This window comes from Acanthochromis polyacanthus, chromosome 1 (assembly GCF_021347895.1).
Source record: "Acanthochromis polyacanthus isolate Apoly-LR-REF ecotype Palm Island chromosome 1, KAUST_Apoly_ChrSc, whole genome shotgun sequence".
Classification (NCBI taxonomy): domain Eukaryota; kingdom Metazoa; phylum Chordata; class Actinopteri; family Pomacentridae; genus Acanthochromis; species Acanthochromis polyacanthus.
The window spans coordinates 30,990,044-31,011,032 of record NC_067113.1 but is presented as its reverse complement, the minus strand read 5'-3'; the positions used below and the strand labels follow the sequence as shown (position 1 = coordinate 31,011,032).

Below are 20,989 nucleotides of genomic sequence, written 5' to 3'. Positions count from 1 at the left end.
AACTTGCTCATTAAGTTTTTTTGCTGTTTTTTTTTTTTTTTTTACACAGAGCTTGTGTACCTGGAGATTTTCCGGTGATGTCCACCACCTTGACGTTGGCGCTCATCTGCAGCAGAGTCTCCAGCAGCTGGTCGGTCTTGCGGTAGAGGGCGCTAGAGAGCACTTCAGGACGTCCTCCATCCCTGGAGGGAAGTTTGGTCACATGTAGAGGAGGAAGGGAGGCCAGCTGAGCACGCATCTTCTCTGCCTGGAAGGAAGAAAACATTACAGGTAAATATTGAAACACAACAGCAGCAATTCTAGCTACTAGTTGTACACATGTATGTGACCTAATTCTTGTCTATTCATTTTATTTTTTAAGCGTATTGCACTACTGCTGATTGACCACACGAGTTTCATTGTGTTTTTCCTGCATGTAAACGCGCTACATCTGAAAATTGCACGCATGGCGGAGCTTTCACCTTCAAAGTCTGGCAGATGAGTCGGATAAACACAAACTTTTAAACCAGTGACTGGTGGTGGGCACAGTTTGGAAAAATACTAATGTTAACCTGTAGTTGCTTCGCCAAGGAGGCGGAGCCTCAGTAGAGTTATGTCACGATCAGCGTTTGTCCGTCTGTCTGTTAGCAACATTACTCAAAAACAGAACAATGGATAAGTCCTCAGCGGTGGATCTGTAGTGGGATCGCAGTCATGTGATCGTCAGCAGGCAGCTGATGTAGTGTTCACTGGTTGTCATGGTTACAGTGACGCTGTGCTGCTATCTGGCAATGATGCAGAATCTTTAACAAATTCATGGATCCAGACAATAAGCTCCATCACTGCCTAAATCTGATCACTTGGTCCTTGTGTCATTTCTGACCTTCCCTGAAAATTTCATCCAAATCCGTTGGTCTGTTTTGAGTAATCCTGCACACACACACACAGACAGATGTATGATGTAACTCCACCGCATTCCTTGGTGTAATAATTAATGTGGTTCATCATATTTACAGCATCATGCAGGAGATGAAATAAGAATTTCCTGTGTGCAAAGCTCAACGGTCTGAATATAGATGTTTTAATCAGAATCATTTTGTCAGTATATCCCAATATTATGAACAGATCAAGGAGTTCTGTATTTGTTTGGCCCAGCTTTAAACAATAAGAGAAACACATCAGTTAAAGCGATTTAATGAGCAAATTTACGAGGAAAATGTGCTCTTTCACTCTAGTTTCTGTGTCTGATGTTCCCTCTGCATTTGCTTGTTCTGAGGTTTTTCTTACCTTCAGTCTGTTGTTTTCGTTCTTCAGATGTTTGATGCAAAGTCTTTGAGCTTCAATCTGCTGAGTCAGCAGAGGAGAGTCGATCACCTGGACTCCAGAACCTGAACCGACTTCTGACATCATGCTGGCTGTGAACAGAACAGGTGACATCATCACCACCACCGGATAGATCCAAAACTTTATTTAAACTGTTTCATGCACATTCACATGAACCTCAGCCTCACTGTACCGCTTCCTACTTTAACATTATTTATCTAAATGAAGGATTTTGTCCAAACACTTACTTAAATCCACCATTTTAAAGTCCTTGTCGGCTACTTAGTATTTAGTTTTAATCTGAAAGCAGTTTCTAAATCCATTATTAGCCAACAAAACTATATTCCTGGTTGCAGTTAAAGCTTCCCAGCATTTCAAAAATATTAAAATTAACTCCATCATAACCAGATACAATATTTACAACTAATACTAATCACATATTGCATTTTATAACGTGAACAGGAGCCGTTCTGCTGCATCATAAGTAGTTCTCACTTTAGTGTAAAATGTTTTGCTGCTTTTTTTTTTTACTGTTTGATTAAACCAAAATTGTTCAGTTATCATCTGTGACTTAAAAAAAATGCTTCATTTTAAGACCATGCAAAGAGGAAATGATGCACATGCCACAAAAAATGCAAATTCATTCGACATTTTTACACCATTATCAGATAAAATATACACAAAAAATTCTATTGCAATGTATTACCAGGATTTCTGCAAGCTTTACTGAGCTACATTTAAAACTTTTACACATTAATGTGACACATGTTTGGCCAAAAATCTGAAAAAGGTAGAATATGAAAATAATTTCTAATAATATGATTAAATTCTCACAACCTGGATAAGAAGCAGAAACACTTAGATATTATTTTTTATTAATTTAGCTTTTAGAATCGACTGAAAACACAAAAGACTAAACTTAAAACTAACAGCAAGAAAATGAAAACTTTTGCAAACTAAATGTTTGAGGACAAGCTGCAGACATCCTGAATAAAACATGCTCATCATATGTCAAACCATGCACAGCTAGAACGTCATTTTTTAGGTTAAGCCTCTTTTTTTTTAAAGAAAAATCGGCATGCAGCATCAAAAAAGGTGTGAATAGGAGCCGGTAGATACCTTTTTGTTCCTCTGCAGAGTGAGTAGGTAAATTAGAAGAGATTAAATGAAGTGAAAAGAGGAATTAAACCTAACAGTTGGTGTTAAAATGATGATAAATAACCAGAAAATTCTTTAAAAATACTTCTCCTGCCTGGTTTTAGTGCGTTTAAGTGTAATTTCACCACCAGCTGATAAATCTGTTCCAGCTTCATACATGTGTGGATTTGTAGCTTCTTATCTTCGGTTTTCCCTCCACTCACCTCCCGTCATTCCCGTAACGATGGAAGCGATTCCTGACGGTCCGGTTCCTCTCAGCCCGTCGATGGTCATCTTGGACTGGCTGTTGATTCTCTGCTTCAGCTCGGCCTTCTCTGACTCCAGCTGGTCGATGTCGGCCTGCAGAGCGTCCATCGTCTCCTCGAACTCCCTGCAGACACAAAGACGGCATCTCACAGCTGTAGGCCTCATCACATTTCTACTCTCAGCGCCGCTTGGGCATCATCCTCACTTCTCTTTCTTCTTCAGCAGAGTCTGAGCTTCGTCCAGGCGGGTCTGGATCTTCTCAACGCGTTCGTCTGCGTCTTTGGACGAGCTGTCCAGCTTCTTCTCCAGCAGACTGAGGCGGACGTTGGCCTCGCTCAGCTCCTCTCCCTGGAAACACGATTACCATCGATATTTTAGAGCAGCTCATTGTGAGTAATTTAGTCTGGAAAGCTGTGCACAATCGTTTGTTCAAGTTTCTTTCTGTAGCAATTCAGGAAGTTTGACATAAATCACAGAGGCGTCAAGACAACAACATGAAGCAGCAGGAACTGGAGCTGCAATCATTAAATTAGTCTGAGTAATAGGTTTGGCTAAAAAAGGCTCAAATTCACCGATTCATGCTTCTTTAATCTCATTTTCTAGTTTCTTCCCTCCCCTGTAACAAAAAATGACACATATTTTTTGTTTTTGGACAAAAGAAGACATTTGAGGACGTCTTCTTGGATTTTAGAAACCCGAAGTGACATTTTATCAATCAATTGAGAAAATAACAGCTTTAAAATCAGGCACTTCAGATTACATTTAAAAACATACAAAGTTAAGATATGTGTCCATTAGATGCATTTTTCCCGCAGGTAAATGCACCACATGTGAAAATCACACATGGTGGGTGGTCACTAGATCGTTCAGCTCGAGCCCAGCAGAGGCGTTGGACCAACGTAGCATCTTGGACGCAAAATTTCCCTTTTATTTCAAAAACACTTTAAGGAAAAGTATTTCTGAAAGCAACTGAGGTGAGAAGCACTTCAAAGAGTAACATGAAGGTGTTAGAAATTTCAAAACACCTCTCCTTGTCTGCTGTGATTTAATTTGTGGTACATATGAATCAAATCCTCAGCTGCTGTGTTCACATTATCCTGTGAGTTTGCTTCATGTTTCAGCAGCGTTGTGTTTTTTTCTTACCTTGATCTTCAGCGACTTCTTCAGCTCCTTAATCACCGTCTCTCTGTCCTCCAGCTTCATGCCCAGACCTTCTGCATCTGTGATTTCTGCTCTCAGGGCTGCCGATCTTACGTCCACTGGTGGAGGATTCTGGGAAATAAATGAACTTGGAAATCATAATCTGTGTTGATGAAACCAGAAGCAGTTGAAACATCTGTCATGTTTGATTTTCATGCTTTAAAATCCTTCACTCTGAGTTACCTTGCTCTGAGGCTTCTCTGAGTCATACTCTCCCTCCTGCATGGCCGTCGCCATCTTGTTCATGGTTGCTATGACGATGCTGCAGGACTGTCGCAGACACTCGTAGGGGTTGGCGCCCTGGGATCCATAGATCTGAAAAATTACAGTATGATTGGCGGTTTAAAATACTTCATCTGCTCTTCAGGGGTCAATTTGAGACAATATGTCTGCAAACGTATCATTTGCAAAAGATAAAATCTTGAATACAAAATGACCCTGTATTTATACCGAATTACGTGTAAATGACCCTTATAAAGGTGTGTTGATCAGTTCGTCCCTTTTTGCAAGCCTTTGTTTTGCTCGTCTTAAAAATAACTGTTCCATCCATGCTTTTACTATGAAGGCGTATTTTTAATGCTCCGGGCTTTTATTTTGTCACCATTCCAGTGGCACAGGAAGTGTTTCTCTAAGAAGAGATTTCTTGACATGAACACGCTGTCGAAAACTTTGAAAATTCGCATGAAGATGAAAGAAAACAGTTTCATGCTGTTGCTGTGAAGCAAAGGATGTCTCAACTTGGAAGCAGCTGGAATGAGGACAAACTCTGACACTGTTTCCTGAAGATATGACTGGAGGACAGAAAGGTGAATCTGTGTTCATAACGCTAACACTTGATGTTTTTGGTCACATTTTGGACGACATAGTAAACTACGATGTTTTTTGTGACATTTTAGACGATAAACTAAACTATGACGTTTTTGGATGACATGTGAAACAATGATGTTTTGGTCACTTTTTCAGCTTTTTTTTTTTTGATAGGCAAAGTGAGAGAGTGAAAGGAAACGGGGGAGAAGAGTGGGGGAAGACATGCAGCAAAGGGTGGCAAGCGGGAATCGACCCGGGCCGTTGCATCAAGAGACCAGCTCCTATACGTTGTTCACCTGCTTAACCCATTGAGCTATATGGGCGCCTGGTCACTTTTTGGTCACTTTTTGAACGACATACTAAACTATGATGTTTTTGGTCATTTTTTGGATGACATACTAAACTATGACGTTTTTGGTGACATTTTGGAAGATATACTAAACTATGACGTTTTTGGTCATTTTTTGGACGACATACTAAATGATGACATTTTTGGTCACCTTTTGGACGCCATACTGAACTATGACAATTTTTTCCACATTTTGGACGCCATACTAAACTATGAAGTTTTTTTGTCAGTTTTTGGACGACATACTAAATGATGATGTTTTTGGTCACCAGACTGAACTACGACAATTTTTTTCCACATTTTGGACGACATACTAAACTATGACGTTGTTGGTCACATTTTGGATGACAGACTGAACTATGACAATTTTTTCCTCATTTTGGATGACATACTCAACTATGAGGTTTTTGGTCACTTTTTGGACAACATACTAAACTATGATGTTTTGGTCACCTTTTTTGGGCCTTTATCATTTGATAGGCTAATTAAGAGAGTAACAGGAAACAGGGGAGAAGACATGCAGCAAAAGGCTGTGAGCAGGAATCGAACCGAGGTAGCTGCGTCGGAGACCAGTTCGTGGTTCACCCGCTTAACCCATTGAGCTATACGGGTGCCTGATCACTTTTTGGACGACATTCTAAACTATGACGTTTTGGTCACTTTTTGGACGACATACTGAACTATGACAATTTTTTCCTCATTTTGAATTTTTTCCTCATATGATGTTTTTGGTCACATTTTGGATGACTTACTAAACTATGACGTTTTGGTCACTTTTTGGATGACAGACTGAACTATGACAATTTTTCCTCATTTTGAATGACATACTCAGCTGTGAGGTTTTTGGTCACTTTTTGGACAACATACTAAACTATGATGTTTTGGTCACCTTTCTTGGGCCTTTTTCATTTGATAGGCTAATTAAGAGAGTAACAGGAAACAGGGGAGAAGACATGGAGCAAAAGGCCGTGAGCGGGAATCGAACCCAGGCGGCTGCATCAGAGATCAGTTCATGGTTCACCTGCTTAACCCATTGAGCTATACGGGCGCCTGATCACTTTTTGGATGACATACTAAACTATGACGTTTTGGTCACATTTTGGATGACATACGGAACTATGACAATTTTTTCCTCATTTTGGATGACATACTCAACTATGAGGTTTTTGGTCACTTTTTGGACAACATACTAAACTATGAGGTTTTGGTCACCTTTTTTGGGCCTTTTTCATTTGATAGGCTAATTAAGAGAGTGACAGGAAACAGGGGAGAAGACATGGAGCAAAAGGCTGTGAGCAGGAATCGAACCGAGGTAGCTGTGTCGGAGACCAGTTCATGGTTCACCCGCTTAACCGATTGAGCTATACGGGCGCCTGATCACTTTTTGGGTGACATACTGAACTATGACAATTTTTTCCTCATATGATGTTTTTGGTCACATTTTGGATGACTTACTAAACTATGACGTTTTGGTCACTTTTTGGAAAACATACTAAACTATGACGTTTTGGTCACTTTTTGGATGACAGACTGAACTATGACAATTTTTTTTTCATTTTGGATGACATACTCAACTATGAGGTTTTTGGTCACTTTTTGGACAACATACTAAACTATGATGTTTTGGTCACTTTTTGGATGACATACTAAACTATGACGTTTTGGTCACTTTTTGGAAAACATACTAAACTATGACGTTTTGGTCACTTTTTGGATGACAGACTGAACTATGACAATTTTTTCCTCATTTTGGATGACATACTCAACTATGAGGTTTTTGGTCACTTTTTGGACAACATACTAAACTATGATGTTTTAGTCACTTTTTGGACAACATACTAAACTATGATGTTTTGGTCACTTTTTGGACAACATACTAAACTATGATGTTTTTGGTCACTTTTTGGACGACATACTGAACTATGACAATTTTTTCCTCATTTTGAATTTTTTCCTCATTTGATGTTTTTGGTCACATTTTGGATGACTTACTAAACTATGACATTTTTGGTGAACATACTAAACTATGACGTTTTGGTCACTTTTTGGATGACATACTAAACTATGATGTTTTGGTCACTTTTTTGGGCCTTTATCATTTGATAGGCTAATTAAGAGAGTAACAGGAAACAGGGGAGAAGACATGGAGCAAAAGGCTGTGAGCGGGAATCGAACCGAGGTAGCTGCATCGGAGACCAGTTCGTGGTTCACCCGCTTAACCCATTGAGCTAAACGGGCGCCTGGTCACTTTTTGGACAACATTCTAAACTATGACGTTTTTGGTCACTTTTTGGACGACATACTGAACTATGACAATTTTTTCCTCATTTTGAATTTTTTCCTCATTTGATGTTTTTGGTCACATTTTGGATGACTTACTAAACTATGACATTTTTGGTGAACATACTAAACTATGACGTTTTGGTCACTTTTTGGATGACATACTAAACTATGACGTTTTGGTCACTTTTTGGATGACATACTAAACTATGACGTTTTGGTCACATTTTGGATGACCTGCTAAACTATGACGTTTTGGTCACTTTTTGGATGACAGACTGAACTATGACAATTTTTTCCTCATTTTGGATGACATACTCAACTATGAGGTTTTTGGTCACTTTTTGGACAACATACTAAACTATGATGTTTTGGTCACTTTTTGGACAACATACTAAACTATGATGTTTTGGTCACTTTTTGGACAACATACTAAACTATGATGTTTTGGTCACATTTTTTGGGCCTTTTTCATTTGATAGGCTAATTAAGAGAGTGACAGGAAACAGGGGAGAAGACATGGAGTAAAAGGCCGTGAGCGGGAATCGAACCCAGGCAGCTGTGTCAGAGGCCACTTCGTGGTTCACCTGCTTAACCCATTGAGCTACACAGGTGCCTGGTTACTTTTTGGATGACATGCTAAACTATGACATTTTGGTCACTTTTTGGACGACAGACTGAACTATGACAATTTTTTCCTCATTTTGGATGACATACTCAACTATGAGGTTTTTGGTCACTTTTTGGACAACATACTAAACTATGATGTTTTGGTCACTTTTTGGACAAAATACTAAACTATGATGTTTTGGTCACCTTTTTTGGGCCTTTTTCATTTGATAGGCTAATTAAGAGAGTGACAGGAAACAGGGGAGAAGACATGGAGCAAAAGGCTGTGAGCAGGAATCGAACCGAGGTAGCTGCGTCAGAGACCAGTTCGTGGGTTCACCAGCTTAACCGATTGAGCTATACGGGCGCCTGGTCACTTTTTGGATGACATACTAAACTATGACGTTTTGGTCACTTTTTGGACAACATTCTAAACTATGACGTTTTTGGTCATTTTTTGGACGACATACTGAACTATGACAATTTTTTCCTCATTTTGAATTTTTTCCTCATATGATGTTTTTGGTCACATTTTGGATGACTTACTAAACTATGACGTTTTGGTCACTTTTTGGAAAACATACTAAACTATGATGTTTTGGTCACCTTTCTTGGGCCTTTTTCATTTGATAGGCTAATTAAGAGAGTAACAGGAAACAGGGGAGAAGACATGGAGCAAAAGGCCGTGAGCGGGAATCGAACCTAGGTAGCTGCGTCGGAGACCAGTTCATGGTTCACCCGCTTAACCCATTGAGCTATACGGGCGCCTGGTCACTTTTTGGATGACATACAAAACTATGACAATTTTTTCCTCATTTTGGATGACATACTCAACTATGAGGTTTTTGGTCACTTTTTGGACAACATACTAAACTATGACGTTTTGGTCACTTTTTGGATGACAGACTGAACTATGACAATTTTTTCCTCATTTTGGATGACATACTCAACTATGATGTTTTGGTCACTTTTTGGACAACATACTAAACTATGACATTTTGGTCACGTTTTCTGGGCCTTTTTCATTTGATAGGCTAATTAAGAGAGTAAGAGGCGAGAAGACATGGAGCAAAGGGCTGTGAGCAGGAATCAAACCCAGGTGGCTGCGTCGGAGACCAGTTCGTGGTTCACCCGCTTAACCGATTGAGCTATACAGGTGCCTGGTCACTTTTTGGATGACATACTAAACTATGATGTTTTGGTCACTTTTTGGACAACATACTAAATTATGACATTTTTGGTTACCTTTTTTGGGCCTTTTTCATTTGATAGGCTATTTAAGAGAGTGACAGGAAACGGGAGAAGACATGGAGCAAAGGGCCGTGAGCGGGACTCGAACCCAGGCGGCTGCGTCGGAGACCAGCTCGTGGTTCACCCGCTTAACCCATTGAGCTATACGGGCGCCTGGTCACTTTTTGGATGACATACTAAACTATGACGTTTTTGGTCACTTTTTGGACAACATAATAAACTATGACGTTTTTCGTCACATTTACACGACATACTAAAGTGTGTTCATACTAAAGTTCCGTGTCGGCAGCTATATCTTGCAATTGGTAATCCGAAGCAAATCCGTAGATCCAGAATATGAGCCACTGTGATAATTTAAAGAGGTGGTCCTTTTGTCATTTCTGAAAATCCCTGAAAATGTCATCGAAATCCGTTTTGAGTAATACTTCATACTGACACACAGATTCACAGAAAAACTTAAGTCGATCGTCACATAACTCCGCCGTTCCTTGGCGTTGTAATAAAACCATAATTACTAAACTGTCCTTTCAGTTGTGGATCTAGTCGCATATTTCCTGTTTTAGCATCATTTCCAACGTTCCAAACAAACTGAAGCTCGAAGTTCCGTACCTGCTCTCCAGCCTTGAACGCCACGTCCTCCAGTTTGACGGCTGACAGTCCTTCCTGTTCTCCAAGAGGCGACATCATCTGAGCTCCGGCTGCGGCTACTTCCTGCAGCACGGCCACCACCCAGGTCAGGTGTTTCCTGCAGTCTGAGAGCGTGTCGGACACCTGTGAGGGGAAAAAGGTGGAAAATCAATGTGATTATCAGCAAAAAAAAACAAACACAAATTCTGCTCAGTTGTTAAAGTCTGTATAAAGACCTGCTGTCCGAAGTTGAGTGCCGCTGGGATTCCCGGTGCGTCGGTTCCCGGCATCCTGCGGCGGATCTTCTTGCAGAACTGCCTGATGTCGCTGCAGGACGTCTCCAGGTCCTTCAGCAGCACGGCGAGGTCGGCCTTCTCCTGACCAGTGTGAAGGAATGCCCGGAGACGACCGACCTCCACGGCCATGCAGTCCAAGGCACTCTGGGTAAACTGCACCAAAACAACAGCTGGTAAAGAAATCTCTCTGTAGACATCTTGGTGCAGGGTGTCAAACTCATTTAGCTCAGGGGCCACATTCAGCCCAGTTAGATCTAAAGTGGCCCGGACCAGTAAAAACACAGCATAATAACCTATAAATAAATAAGTTTTTCCTTTGTATTAGTGCAAAAAAGTACATTCTGAAAACATTCACATTTAAGGAATAATCTTTTTGCAAAACATGAACAACCTGAAACTTTTAAGAAAAATAAAATCAATTTCAACAATATTTTGTGTCAGCTTGTCATTTACACATTACAGCTTACAGATCACAGAGTGTCTACAAAGGAACAAAACATTCAGTCACAGGTATCTGGAACTGAATGATGCAGTGTTTTACTTTAAAAAAGACAACAGGACAAAATATTACAAAAATGAGACAAAACGACAAAAATGAGACAAAACGACGAAAGCAAGAAACAAAATGACAAAAAATTAGACAAAAGTTACAAAGCCACAAAAATATGGACAAACAAGACAAGACAAAAAAAATTACAAAAGAGTGAAACAAAATGACAAAAAATTAGACAAAAGTTACAAAGCCACAAAAATATGGACAAACAAGACAAAAAAATTACAAGAGTGAAACAAAATGACAAAAATGCGACACAACATGATGAATAAAGCAAAACAACAAAAAAAAACCCACAAGCGAGACAAAACCAAGAAACAATACGATAAGAACATGAGACAAACAACACAAGTCAGACAACAAAAACAAGACAAAATATGACAAAAATGAGACATGAAATGACAAAAAATGAGACAAACGACAGAAATCAAAACAAGAGACAAAAATTAGATAAAAAAGTTACAAAGCGACAAAAAATGGACAAATAAGACAAAAAGGGACAAAAGCTTGAAACAAAACAACAAAAATGATGGATAAAGCATAATACAAAATGACAAAAATAAGACAAAAAACACAAGCAAAACAAAAAGGAATCAAACGACAAAAACGAGAAAACGACAAACGACCAGTCAGACAAAGAAAAGACAAAAAACAAGATAAAATATTGCAAAAAAAGAGACACAAAATGACGAACAACGAGCAATCTAGTATTTTACTTTATGATCAAAACAACTTGTCATGGTCTAGAAATTATTTTAAATTTATTGTTTTACGTTACAAATTTATAATCTGCAGTTAATGTCTTCTGTAATTTTTACACTTTGAGGGCCGGACTGGACCCGTGGGCCACATGTTTGACACCCCTGTCTTAACGCCATTAAAACCCTCATAACACAAGCAGATTGGACTTTAAAGCAGTTAAGCATCCATGTTATGTACACAAAACAATCCACGTTTTTAAATGTAGTATAGATTATTTACAGACAGTTTCCATGTTGTCGTTACTCACTCTGATGTGGTCGGCCAGCTGCATGGTGCAGTCCTCGTTCTGGTCCACCAGGTGGATGCTGTACAGTTGCTGGAGAGGGACAAATCTCATTAAACCAGCAGCAAGAGTCATTTTCTAGATAAACATTTCTATAATTCCTGATGCAGATTCATGTGTTTTTTCAGGCAGGTTGTGTTAAAGGGTGAATGTGAAACAACTTCTGATGTTCTCTTTGAATTTAAAAAATGCTTAATTTTGAGACCATGCAAAGAGGAAATGAGGTAATAGATACAAAAAAAACCCTTTAGAGCAACACCAGGATATAATACCAGGGTTTCTGCAGGTTTTACTGAGTTATATTAAAAACTTTTACACATTAATATGACACAAATTTGGCAAAAAACCTTCAAAAACTATACTAGAAAATATCCGATCTCCCCGTAGTTTCTAAAAATAATTTCTAATATGATTAAATTCACACAACTGGATCTGGATCAGCAGCAGAAACAGTTTCCTGACTCTTTTGAAAAGCAATTAATTACTTTGAGTAATAGTTTCAGTTAAAAAAAGACTAAATTCTCTGATTCATGCTTCTTAAATCTGAATATTTTCAGTTTTCCTTCCCTCTATATGACAAAATATTATAATTATCTTTGGGTTTTGGACAGCAGAAACACTGACAATGAATGAAACACTTTGAAAACATACAAATGACCTTAACCTTCCTGTTGTCCTCATTTACGGGCAGCAAAAAATATTGTTCCTTCATCAGGAAAAAATCCAAAAATTCAGCAAAAAATAAATCCTCAATTTTTTTAAAAAAAATTGCGAAATCTTCAGGAAGAAAATTCTAAAAATTCCTTAAAAGTTTATCTTAACAATTTTTTTTTAAATTGTAAATTTAAAAAATAAAGAAAACAATTGTATTTTTTTTTAAAAAAGAATAAAAAGCTTCTAAAAATCTTAAAAATATCTAAAGTGATTCCACATATATCAGTAAAACTTCTAATATTTTTTTTCAGAACATTTGGAAAAACATTTGGTTGATTTTTATCAACCAAATGTTGATTCTGATTTTATATTATTTTAATATCTTTTTTTCCCACCAAAAAAATTTCAAAAATTTCCCAAAAATGTTGAAAATGTTTCAGTGAAATTTTTAAAGTAAAATTAGGCAATTATGCTCCATCTCTTACATTCTAGACACTATTTTACTCCTTAATAGAAAAAGGCGCCATGATCACAGCGTTTTCAGGTGTTTACTTCTTAAAAACAGACAAATATTTTACTGTAAGTGCAGTATTTACCTATAAATAGAGTATGAATACATGAAGTACTGGTTTCCTACCTGATAGTATTTGATGGCCTTGGTCAGCGGCTCCACGTTCACCGTCTCGTCCAGCTGGTCTTTGTGCAGCAGGTCGATGAGGAAGTCCAGAGACCTCTCATGGACGCTCATCTCCGGGTACAAAGAGCCGATCTTCTTGTAGACGTCCACGCTGCACTGATCCAGAGCTCTGGAAGAAACACGCAGGAGATGATAGAGTGGATTTATTTCACACTGAGTCACATTCAGCAAACTGTTTCAACATTTAACAGATACCAACTTCAAAATCCTCTCAAACCAACAAAGTATCAAACTAACAACCACCAGGAGCTTATGCTAAGAGTAAAGAAACATTTTAAATTCAAACTTAAATGCATCACTTATCTCTAAATGTTGAGATTTTCATCAGTCTTTAGTGGAACTAACTGATCTCTGGAGGAACTTACTGATCTTTAGTGAAACTTACTGCTCGTATTTGTGCAGCGTCGCCTGCAGCAGACTCAGGGAATAAACCAAACCTCCGGCGAAGCTCAGCTGCTCTCCGACGGCTCCCTTCAGTCCAGCTCGCTCCACACAGTTTTCATTCAGATCAAACTTCTCCTGAGCCTGTTTGCTGATCAGCTCGGCCTAAAGATACACAAAAAAAAACAGTTTGTGAACCTCAGACAGGAAAAAACACACAAAAAAACCACACTACGTACTAAACTTCAAACGGAAAATATGTTCTTTTACCCAGTGGCGTCATTGGGCCTATAACCAAAAAAAATAAAACAAAAAAACATCAGAGTAATATGTCAATTAAAAAGCCTATAGTATAGCATGTCGCCCAACAAACGTCATAGTATAGTCTTTGGTCCAGAAAACGTCCACAGAATAGCAGGTCGTCCAAAAAACATCACAGTATAGCAGGTCGCTCTAAAAGCGTCAAAGTATGACCTTCGGTCCACAAAACGTTGTTCTGTCCCGGCTGTCTGAAGTAGGTGAGGAGCAACACAAAAAGAGTCCAACCGCTGGTTTCCAGAGGGTTAGACGAGTATTTATTTGAAAGAGTAAGTTTACAACAACACAAAAGCAAATGGGTGTAAAATAAACAGAACTGAAAGTGAACTTCATGTTGATATTGATGGGCATTCCAACCAGGAACAAAGTAAAAGATAATCAATATGAAAAAAACTCTTATTGTTCACCTCTTAAAACCCAAAAACACACCACAGTAGCACCCTAAACTAAATTATTTCTCAGAATTCACAGAGAAAAGTCTGAAATGTTTGCTAGGTTAGCGTCCCACATGTTCTATGGCTCAGCTAAAGCTAACTCTCTCCAACTTCTGGATCTCTGAGTTGCTTGTTGTTCAAATATCTTGCTAGAGGTGCTGAAGCTCAGAAAGTCTGAGATGTTTGTTCAAAAAAAGCTCATTCTCAGGTCTTTTCTGAACTGTCTCCTCTTTAGTTTGAACTTTCCCTAAACTTAGGAGTTAATGACAGAGCAGCACATCCAGACTCAGTCTCATTTATGTAGAGATTAAACTTCAGTGTCATTCATTGATGTTAAAGTGCAGTTTTTCACACGTTTGTTGCACATGCTCTCGACCAAACCAGTCCAGGTGGAAGACGATGAGAAAAGCTCCAGAGGACGAATATCACACATTTACATTGGAAATAAATGTCCTTTAATTAGACGCTGTCATACAAAAGTTGGATTTCCCTTTAATGATGTTCAAAACCTTGTTGAGTGTTTAGTTGATGTTGGTTTCTAAATGTTTTCTGACACTCTGCCCCAAAGATTAAAACTTTCTACGGCTCACAATTGCAACAAAAGTATTCGCTCACCCATCCAAATAATCAGAATCAGGTGTTCCAATCACTTCCATGGCCACAGGTGTATAAAATCAAGCACCTGGGCATGTAGACTGCTTTACAAACATTAGTGAAAGAATGGGTCGCTCTCAGGAGCTCAGTGAATTCCAGCATGGAACTGTGATAGGATGCCACCTGTGCAACAAATCCAGTCGTGACATTTCCTCGCTCTTAAATATTCCACAGTCAACTGTCAGCTGTATTATAAGAAAGTGGAAGTGTGTGGGAACGACAGCAACTCAGCCATGAAGTGGTCGGCCACGTAAACTGACGGAGTGGGGTCAGCGGATGCTGAGGCGCACAGTGCCAAAAGGTGGCCGACTTTCTGCAGAGTCAATCGCTACAGACCTTCAGACTTTATGTGGCCTTCAGATTAGCTCAAGAACAGTGCTTCAGCAGAGAGCTTCATGGAATGGGTTTCTATGGCCGAGCAGCTGCATCCAAGTCATACATCACCAAGTGCAATGCAAAGTGTGGGATGCAGTGGTGTAAAGCACGCCGCCACTGGACTCTAGAGCAGTGGAGACTCCTTCTCTGGAGTGACCAATCGCGGTTCTCCATCTGGCAATCTGATGAACCAGTCTGGGTTTGGCAGTTGCCAGGACATCGATACTTGTTGGACTGCATTGTGCCAAGTGTAAAGTTTGGTGGAGGGGGGATTATGGTGTGGGCTTGTTTATCAGGAGCTGAGCTCGGCCCCTTAGTTCCAGTGAAAGGAACTCTGAATGCTTCAGCATACCAAGACATTCTGGACAATTCCATGCTCCCAACTTTGTGGGAACAGTTTGGAGCTGACCCCTTCCTCTTCAACATGACTGTGCACCAGTGCACAAAGCAAGGTCCATAAAGACATGGATGACAGAGTCTGGTGTGGATGAACTTGACTGGCCTGCACAGAGTTCTGACCTCAACTCGACAGAACATCTTTGGGCTGAATTAGAGCGGAGACTGAGCGCCAGGCCTTCTGGTCCAACATCAGTGTGTGACCTCACAAATGAGCTTCTGGAATAATGGTCAAAAACTGCCATAAACACACTCCTAAACCTTGTGGACAGCCTTCCCAGAAGCTGTTATAGATTCAAAGGGTGTACTAGAGTCGCCAAGGAGCAAAAACAGCAAACACTGGTTTCCAGGGGGTTAGGAGGGTATTTATTTGAAAGAGTAAGTTTACAACAACACAACATGTGAGCAGAAAAATCACAAAGTCTGTCTTTAGTTTAGCTGAAAATATTAGTTTTTGACTTTTTTATTGACCAAACTTTTCAGGAAGTAGATGAAGAATAATTAAAGCTCTCATGTAGAAGTCCAACTTATTTTGGATTCTTGTGGAGAGTTTAATCTTAGAGTTTGTAAAGCTGTTGAGTTTTTAGAGTCACATGGATTGTTTTGACATTTAATAGAGAGTTTAGTGTCTGATTGTAATTCTGTTCACTGAATGGATAAGTTATGAATTTATGTTGTTTTTTTTGCTTCAGCACTTTTAATTGTTTAATTGGCTGATTGGCTTTTTTTTATTTGCCTGTGGAACCACTTTCAGCACATTTTAGAGCACAAAATGTGAATATTTACAGACATTTGGGAAATTTAAGGATAATATACCAAATACCTTGCAAGATATATAATTTTTTCTTCTTTTTTGTCTGTGGAACCACTTTCAGCACATTTTTCGAGCATAAAATAAGGATATTTTTTGAAGATATTGAGGAAATATAAAGATAATATATTAAATACTTTGAAAGACATATTATTTTTTCTTTTTATTTGTGTGTGCAACCATTTTCAGCACTTTTTTTTTTTTTGCAAATTTAAGGGCCCTTTGATGGACAATATCTAAGGAACTTTTCAAAATAAAATCCCAAAATTTGACAATTTTGCTGCTATGGTCTCCTCCAAATCAAAGTTTACTGCCTACAAAGTGGGTCCAGAATTAAAGTAGAAATATATGCACATATTAAAAGATTGTTATATTTGGAAAACCATCTGAAACTCTACTACTTTGTCCTGCTTCCATGCGGCATTCCAGCACTGTTTGGTATTTGTTTGTGTGTTACAAATATTTTATGATAAATACTCGACCAGAATATCCCTGGTGGTTTAAAATGAAATAACCAATCATTTTATCAATTTGAAGCCTTTTTGACTTTATTTGTGGTGAAATTAAAACTGGCTTCATACCTTGCAGATGAGTCTGGGGATGAGCAGCAGCACCAGGATGCAGTCGTGATCTCCGCCGTGACGAAGGAACGATTCGGGCATGAAGGAGGTCAGAAGAGAAACGTGTCTGTTGGCCTGATTCACCTCCATCTTCCTCAGCTCCATCTCAATGGCCTGAAAACAAACAACACAAACTATTAGAGCTAAAACTCAGTTTACAGTCATCAGAAACACAAAACAACTCCTGAGTTAAAATCTGCATGAAGAGAACAAATAAAACTTTCAGGCTCAAGTTCCCAGAGTTTGATAAAGATGAAAAAAAAATATCAAAATTTCTGATATGTTCAGATATTTTTAATTTTTATGTTTCTTTTAAATGTTTTGCAGATTTTTTTAAACATTTTATTAACATTTTTTCTATTTCAATAGGATTGTCCTTATGTTTCATCTCAATTTTTGACATTTTCCTTGTGTTTTATTACAATTTTAACATTTTGTTAATATTTTCTAATTCAGTACGTTTTTACTTATGTTGTACTGCAACTTTTTATAAATTTAAAGTTTAAATTTTTTTCCTCTGAATCAAAGAAAAAAATATGATATTTTACTAATATTTTCCTATTATTATGATTATTATTACTATTATTATTATTAAAATTCTTGATATTTTTTCCAGTTATTACAGTATTTTTGGGATATTTTATTCATATTTTATGGTACGTTATGAATATATTTTACTTACAAATATTTTTCCTGGTACTTCCAAACATTTTTTTTACATTTAATTCAAACTTTTCTGATATGTTGAAAATATTTTTCCTGATATTTTATAACTTTTTTGACATTTCACTAATATTCTTCTAATATTTTCGAAACTAAATTTTACAAATTATTTATCATGTTTTTGTTTTCTTTCTCTTACACTAAAAGCCTCTTTAACACTGAATTTTCCTGTTAGTATAAGACTGGTTTTAATCCACGTCTGGAGCCTGAAATGTTTAATTTTGTCCAATTAAACCAAAGAAAACCAGAAAAGCTGAATAAAATGCCGTCTGTTGCGGATTAAAACTCTCAGGCTGCTCTGAGCTACTTGATATTCAGCCCACTTCCTGTTTTCTGACCTTGGCGTACGCCTTTGTCTCTGCAAACTTAATCTTGAAATCGAACATCTCTGCTGGCGGCTGCTGCTGGAGTTCGGCTGAAGCTTCCTGCTGGCTGGTCAGTTCTCTGTTCACCTCCTGCAGCAGAAACACAGAATCAGGAACGAACACGTACGAATAAACCACAACAACAGGAATAAGACACTTCTCCTCCTGCAGCGTCTACCTGCAGGTGAGCTGTGAGCTCTCGGTACTTCTTGATGGTCTGCTGATAATCGGCGACCGTCTCTTGAGCCGCTTCCACTCGTTTCTCCGACTCTCGGACTCTCGCTGCTCCCAGATCCAGCATCTCTCTGAGCTCCAGCTCCGTCTCTCTGGCGTTTTCCTGCAGCTCGTCGTTCATCTCGTTTATGGCTTCCTGCAGGGAGAAGACAGGAGAGATTATTAATGTTGGAGTTATTCTTTTGTTGTATGAGAAGTCGTTTTACTGTCGACACTGTGTTTCTCTGTTTGTGTGAACAGAATGAAGGACAGCGGTTTCGTTTTCTGATATTTTCTTGCATTTTAATCCCATTTTTCTGATGTTGTATGGGCGTTTGTCGGTTGAGAACAAAGGCTCTGCAGAGTGAATTAACAGCAGATGGAGCTGCTGCATGACAATGACGACGGCCCAAAATCTGATGAAGTGACTCAGCAAACTGAAGCACTTTAATTTTCTCCGACCTCAGTCCTATAAATACATGCAGGAGTTCAGGTCAGAAGATGAGTTACTGAGAAACACACCGGCTTGGAGTCGATCCAGATCCTCATTTTTAATCCACTGAACTCCAACGCAGGCGTTTTTTTTTTTTTTTTTTTTGCTCTTGTCGCTTAATTTTTATTTACTGTGGGTTCAATATAAAATCCTGCACCTCCATGGAAACAGAACAACCAGGAATAGACACAGATGAGGACTGCACTCTTTAATTTCTTTGTATACTTACAATGACAATAAAGATGTATTGACTGACTGTGCGAAGGAGCACAGAATTTTTAAATTTTTACAGTGCCTGTTTAGTGCAAACTGTTTATTGTTTTTGAAAATTTTTGACTCAAATTTAATCTCAGTTTTGGTTGTTTTGACTGATGGAAGCATGATGTGTTCGCAGACTGTCAGAACATTAAAAATATCATTATTTGTAGTGTTTATACAGTGTCTGCCTCTCAAAAATGGTGTGATTTTTCCATTTTTTTAAAAAATGAAACCTTTTTTGCTACACACCAGTGATGGTTTCTCTCAGCAGAATATTTTTTTTAGATTTTTTAAAAATTCTTACAGCATCTGTTTCGAGCAAACTCTTTCGTTTTTGCGCAATTTTTGACTATTTCTGACACAAATTTAAACTCAGATTTTGGTTGTTTTCCCTGATGGAAGCATGATGCATTCACAGGCTAAAATAAAACATCATGATTTGTAGTGGTTTTACAATGTCTGCCTCCTCTCAAGAATGCTGTAAGTTTTGCCTTTTTTTAAAAAACATGCTTTTCTAACACAGTTAAAGTTTAAGGCTCAGAGGATCGACTGAACGAGCCGATTCATGTTTATGTTTATAATAATCTGCTCTGATTGTCGATATAAATTAACTAAATACTGAATTTTTGGACTTTTTATAGATTTTTAGAGCATCTATTTAGTGCAAACGGTTTACTTTTTTTTTTTTTTTGCAATTTTTTGACTCAAATTTAAGTTTACATTTTGGTTGTTTTCCCTGAAGGAAGCATGATGCGTTCACAGACTGTTGGAATGTTAAAAATATCATGATTTGTGTGTTTTACAGTGTCTGACTCTCACAAATTCTGTAAGTTTTACTATCTTTTTACAAACAAAAACACGCTTTTCCAACCTGGCAGTGTCAGCTCTGCAGAATTTTGGGAATTTTTTTCTTTTTTAAAGCATCTGTTTAGTGCAAATGTTTATTTGTTTTGTTTTTTCAAATTTTTGACGCAGGTTTAAGTTTAGATTCTGGTTGGTTTTCCTGATGGATGCATGATGCGTTCACAGACTGTTAGAACTTTAAAAACATCACAATTTGTAGTGTTTTTACAGTTTTTTCCTCTCATGAATGCTGTGATTTTTGTATTTTTTAAAAACATGCTTTTCCAACACACCGGTGAATTTTAAGGTTCAGAGGATTAACTGAACGAGCCGATTCACGTTTATGTTGATAATAATCTGCTCTGATTGTCGATATAAACCCTGACTTTCTTACTCACCAGGTCGGTCACTGTCTCTCTCAGCTCCCTGACTTTCTCCTCCAGGTCCAGGTTTCTCTCCGTCAGAGTCTCCACCATCTCCTCGGCTCCCAACGCTGCATCCACCTGGAGCAGAAAACCTCCTCATCAGAACGGCTGAATCACAACACTAAACTAAGCTCCGTTACGGATGAACTCTGACCTGCTCTTTCAGCTCGTCGATGGTCTTCTCGCCCACCGTCATCTCCTCCTGCAGCTTCTCCTTCTGGCTCCTCAGAGTGTCCAGCTCCACGTTCTTCTTCTCCATCTGCTTCTGCAACTTCACGTGTTCCTGCTTCTCCGACGCCGACAGATCGCGCATCCTGGAACATCGCAGCAGAAACACATCATTAAGGACACGATATTCATGCACAAAAGGGCCATTTTTTGGTGAATCAAACTAATAATAAACATTTTGGCTCCGCCTACCTGACCAGCGCTTCCTTCAACCTCCCGTTCTGCTCTTCCAGCTGCTTCACATGATAACTTGAAGCGGCGCCGTCTGAACCTGAAACAAACACAATGAACTTTTCATTTAAGACACTCCAGGACAACTGATATAACTTCCTGTTGTTGCCAAGAGAGATGAGAGCGTCGTCTGTAGCTTCAATCCAA

The 20,989-nt window shown here is 38.6% G+C and overlaps 1 protein-coding gene and 1 long non-coding RNA gene across 8 annotated transcripts in view; one reads left to right on the top strand and one right to left on the bottom strand.

Annotated features, from left to right (window-relative positions):
• The window catches only part of dctn1b (dynactin 1b), a 70,271-nt gene that overhangs the window by 3,953 nt on the left and 45,329 nt on the right, over positions 1 to 20,989 (bottom strand). For 6 of the 7 annotated variants that reach the window (XM_022216846.2, XM_022216820.2, XM_022216834.2 and 3 more), the window contains 18 exons: positions 20,804 to 20,882; positions 20,538 to 20,697; positions 20,357 to 20,461; positions 18,330 to 18,521; positions 18,125 to 18,241; positions 17,025 to 17,177; positions 13,460 to 13,620; positions 13,015 to 13,183; positions 11,688 to 11,756; positions 10,066 to 10,278; positions 9,812 to 9,973; positions 4,090 to 4,221; positions 3,850 to 3,978; positions 2,912 to 3,054; positions 2,664 to 2,830; positions 2,422 to 2,433; positions 1,267 to 1,394; positions 61 to 247 (listed from right to left, as the gene is read on the bottom strand). In XM_022216846.2, coding sequence (XP_022072538.2) covers positions 61 to 247; positions 1,267 to 1,394; positions 2,422 to 2,433; positions 2,664 to 2,830; positions 2,912 to 3,054; positions 3,850 to 3,978; positions 4,090 to 4,221; positions 9,812 to 9,973; positions 10,066 to 10,278; positions 11,688 to 11,756; positions 13,015 to 13,183; positions 13,460 to 13,620; positions 17,025 to 17,177; positions 18,125 to 18,241; positions 18,330 to 18,521; positions 20,357 to 20,461; positions 20,538 to 20,697; positions 20,804 to 20,882 — 2,478 coding nt within the window. The remainder of the gene's footprint in view (positions 1 to 60; positions 248 to 1,266; positions 1,395 to 2,421; positions 2,434 to 2,663; positions 2,831 to 2,911; positions 3,055 to 3,849; positions 3,979 to 4,089; positions 4,222 to 9,811; positions 9,974 to 10,065; positions 10,279 to 11,687; positions 11,757 to 13,014; positions 13,184 to 13,459; positions 13,621 to 17,024; positions 17,178 to 18,124; positions 18,242 to 18,329; positions 18,522 to 20,356; positions 20,462 to 20,537; positions 20,698 to 20,803; positions 20,883 to 20,989) is intronic. The other variant, XM_022216827.2, reaches the window with a different exon arrangement.
• On the top strand, positions 6,257 to 10,555 carry LOC127535321 (uncharacterized). The gene is made up of 2 exons (XR_007944175.1): positions 6,257 to 6,374; positions 7,242 to 10,555. It is a non-coding gene; the product is annotated as an uncharacterized LOC127535321 (long non-coding RNA).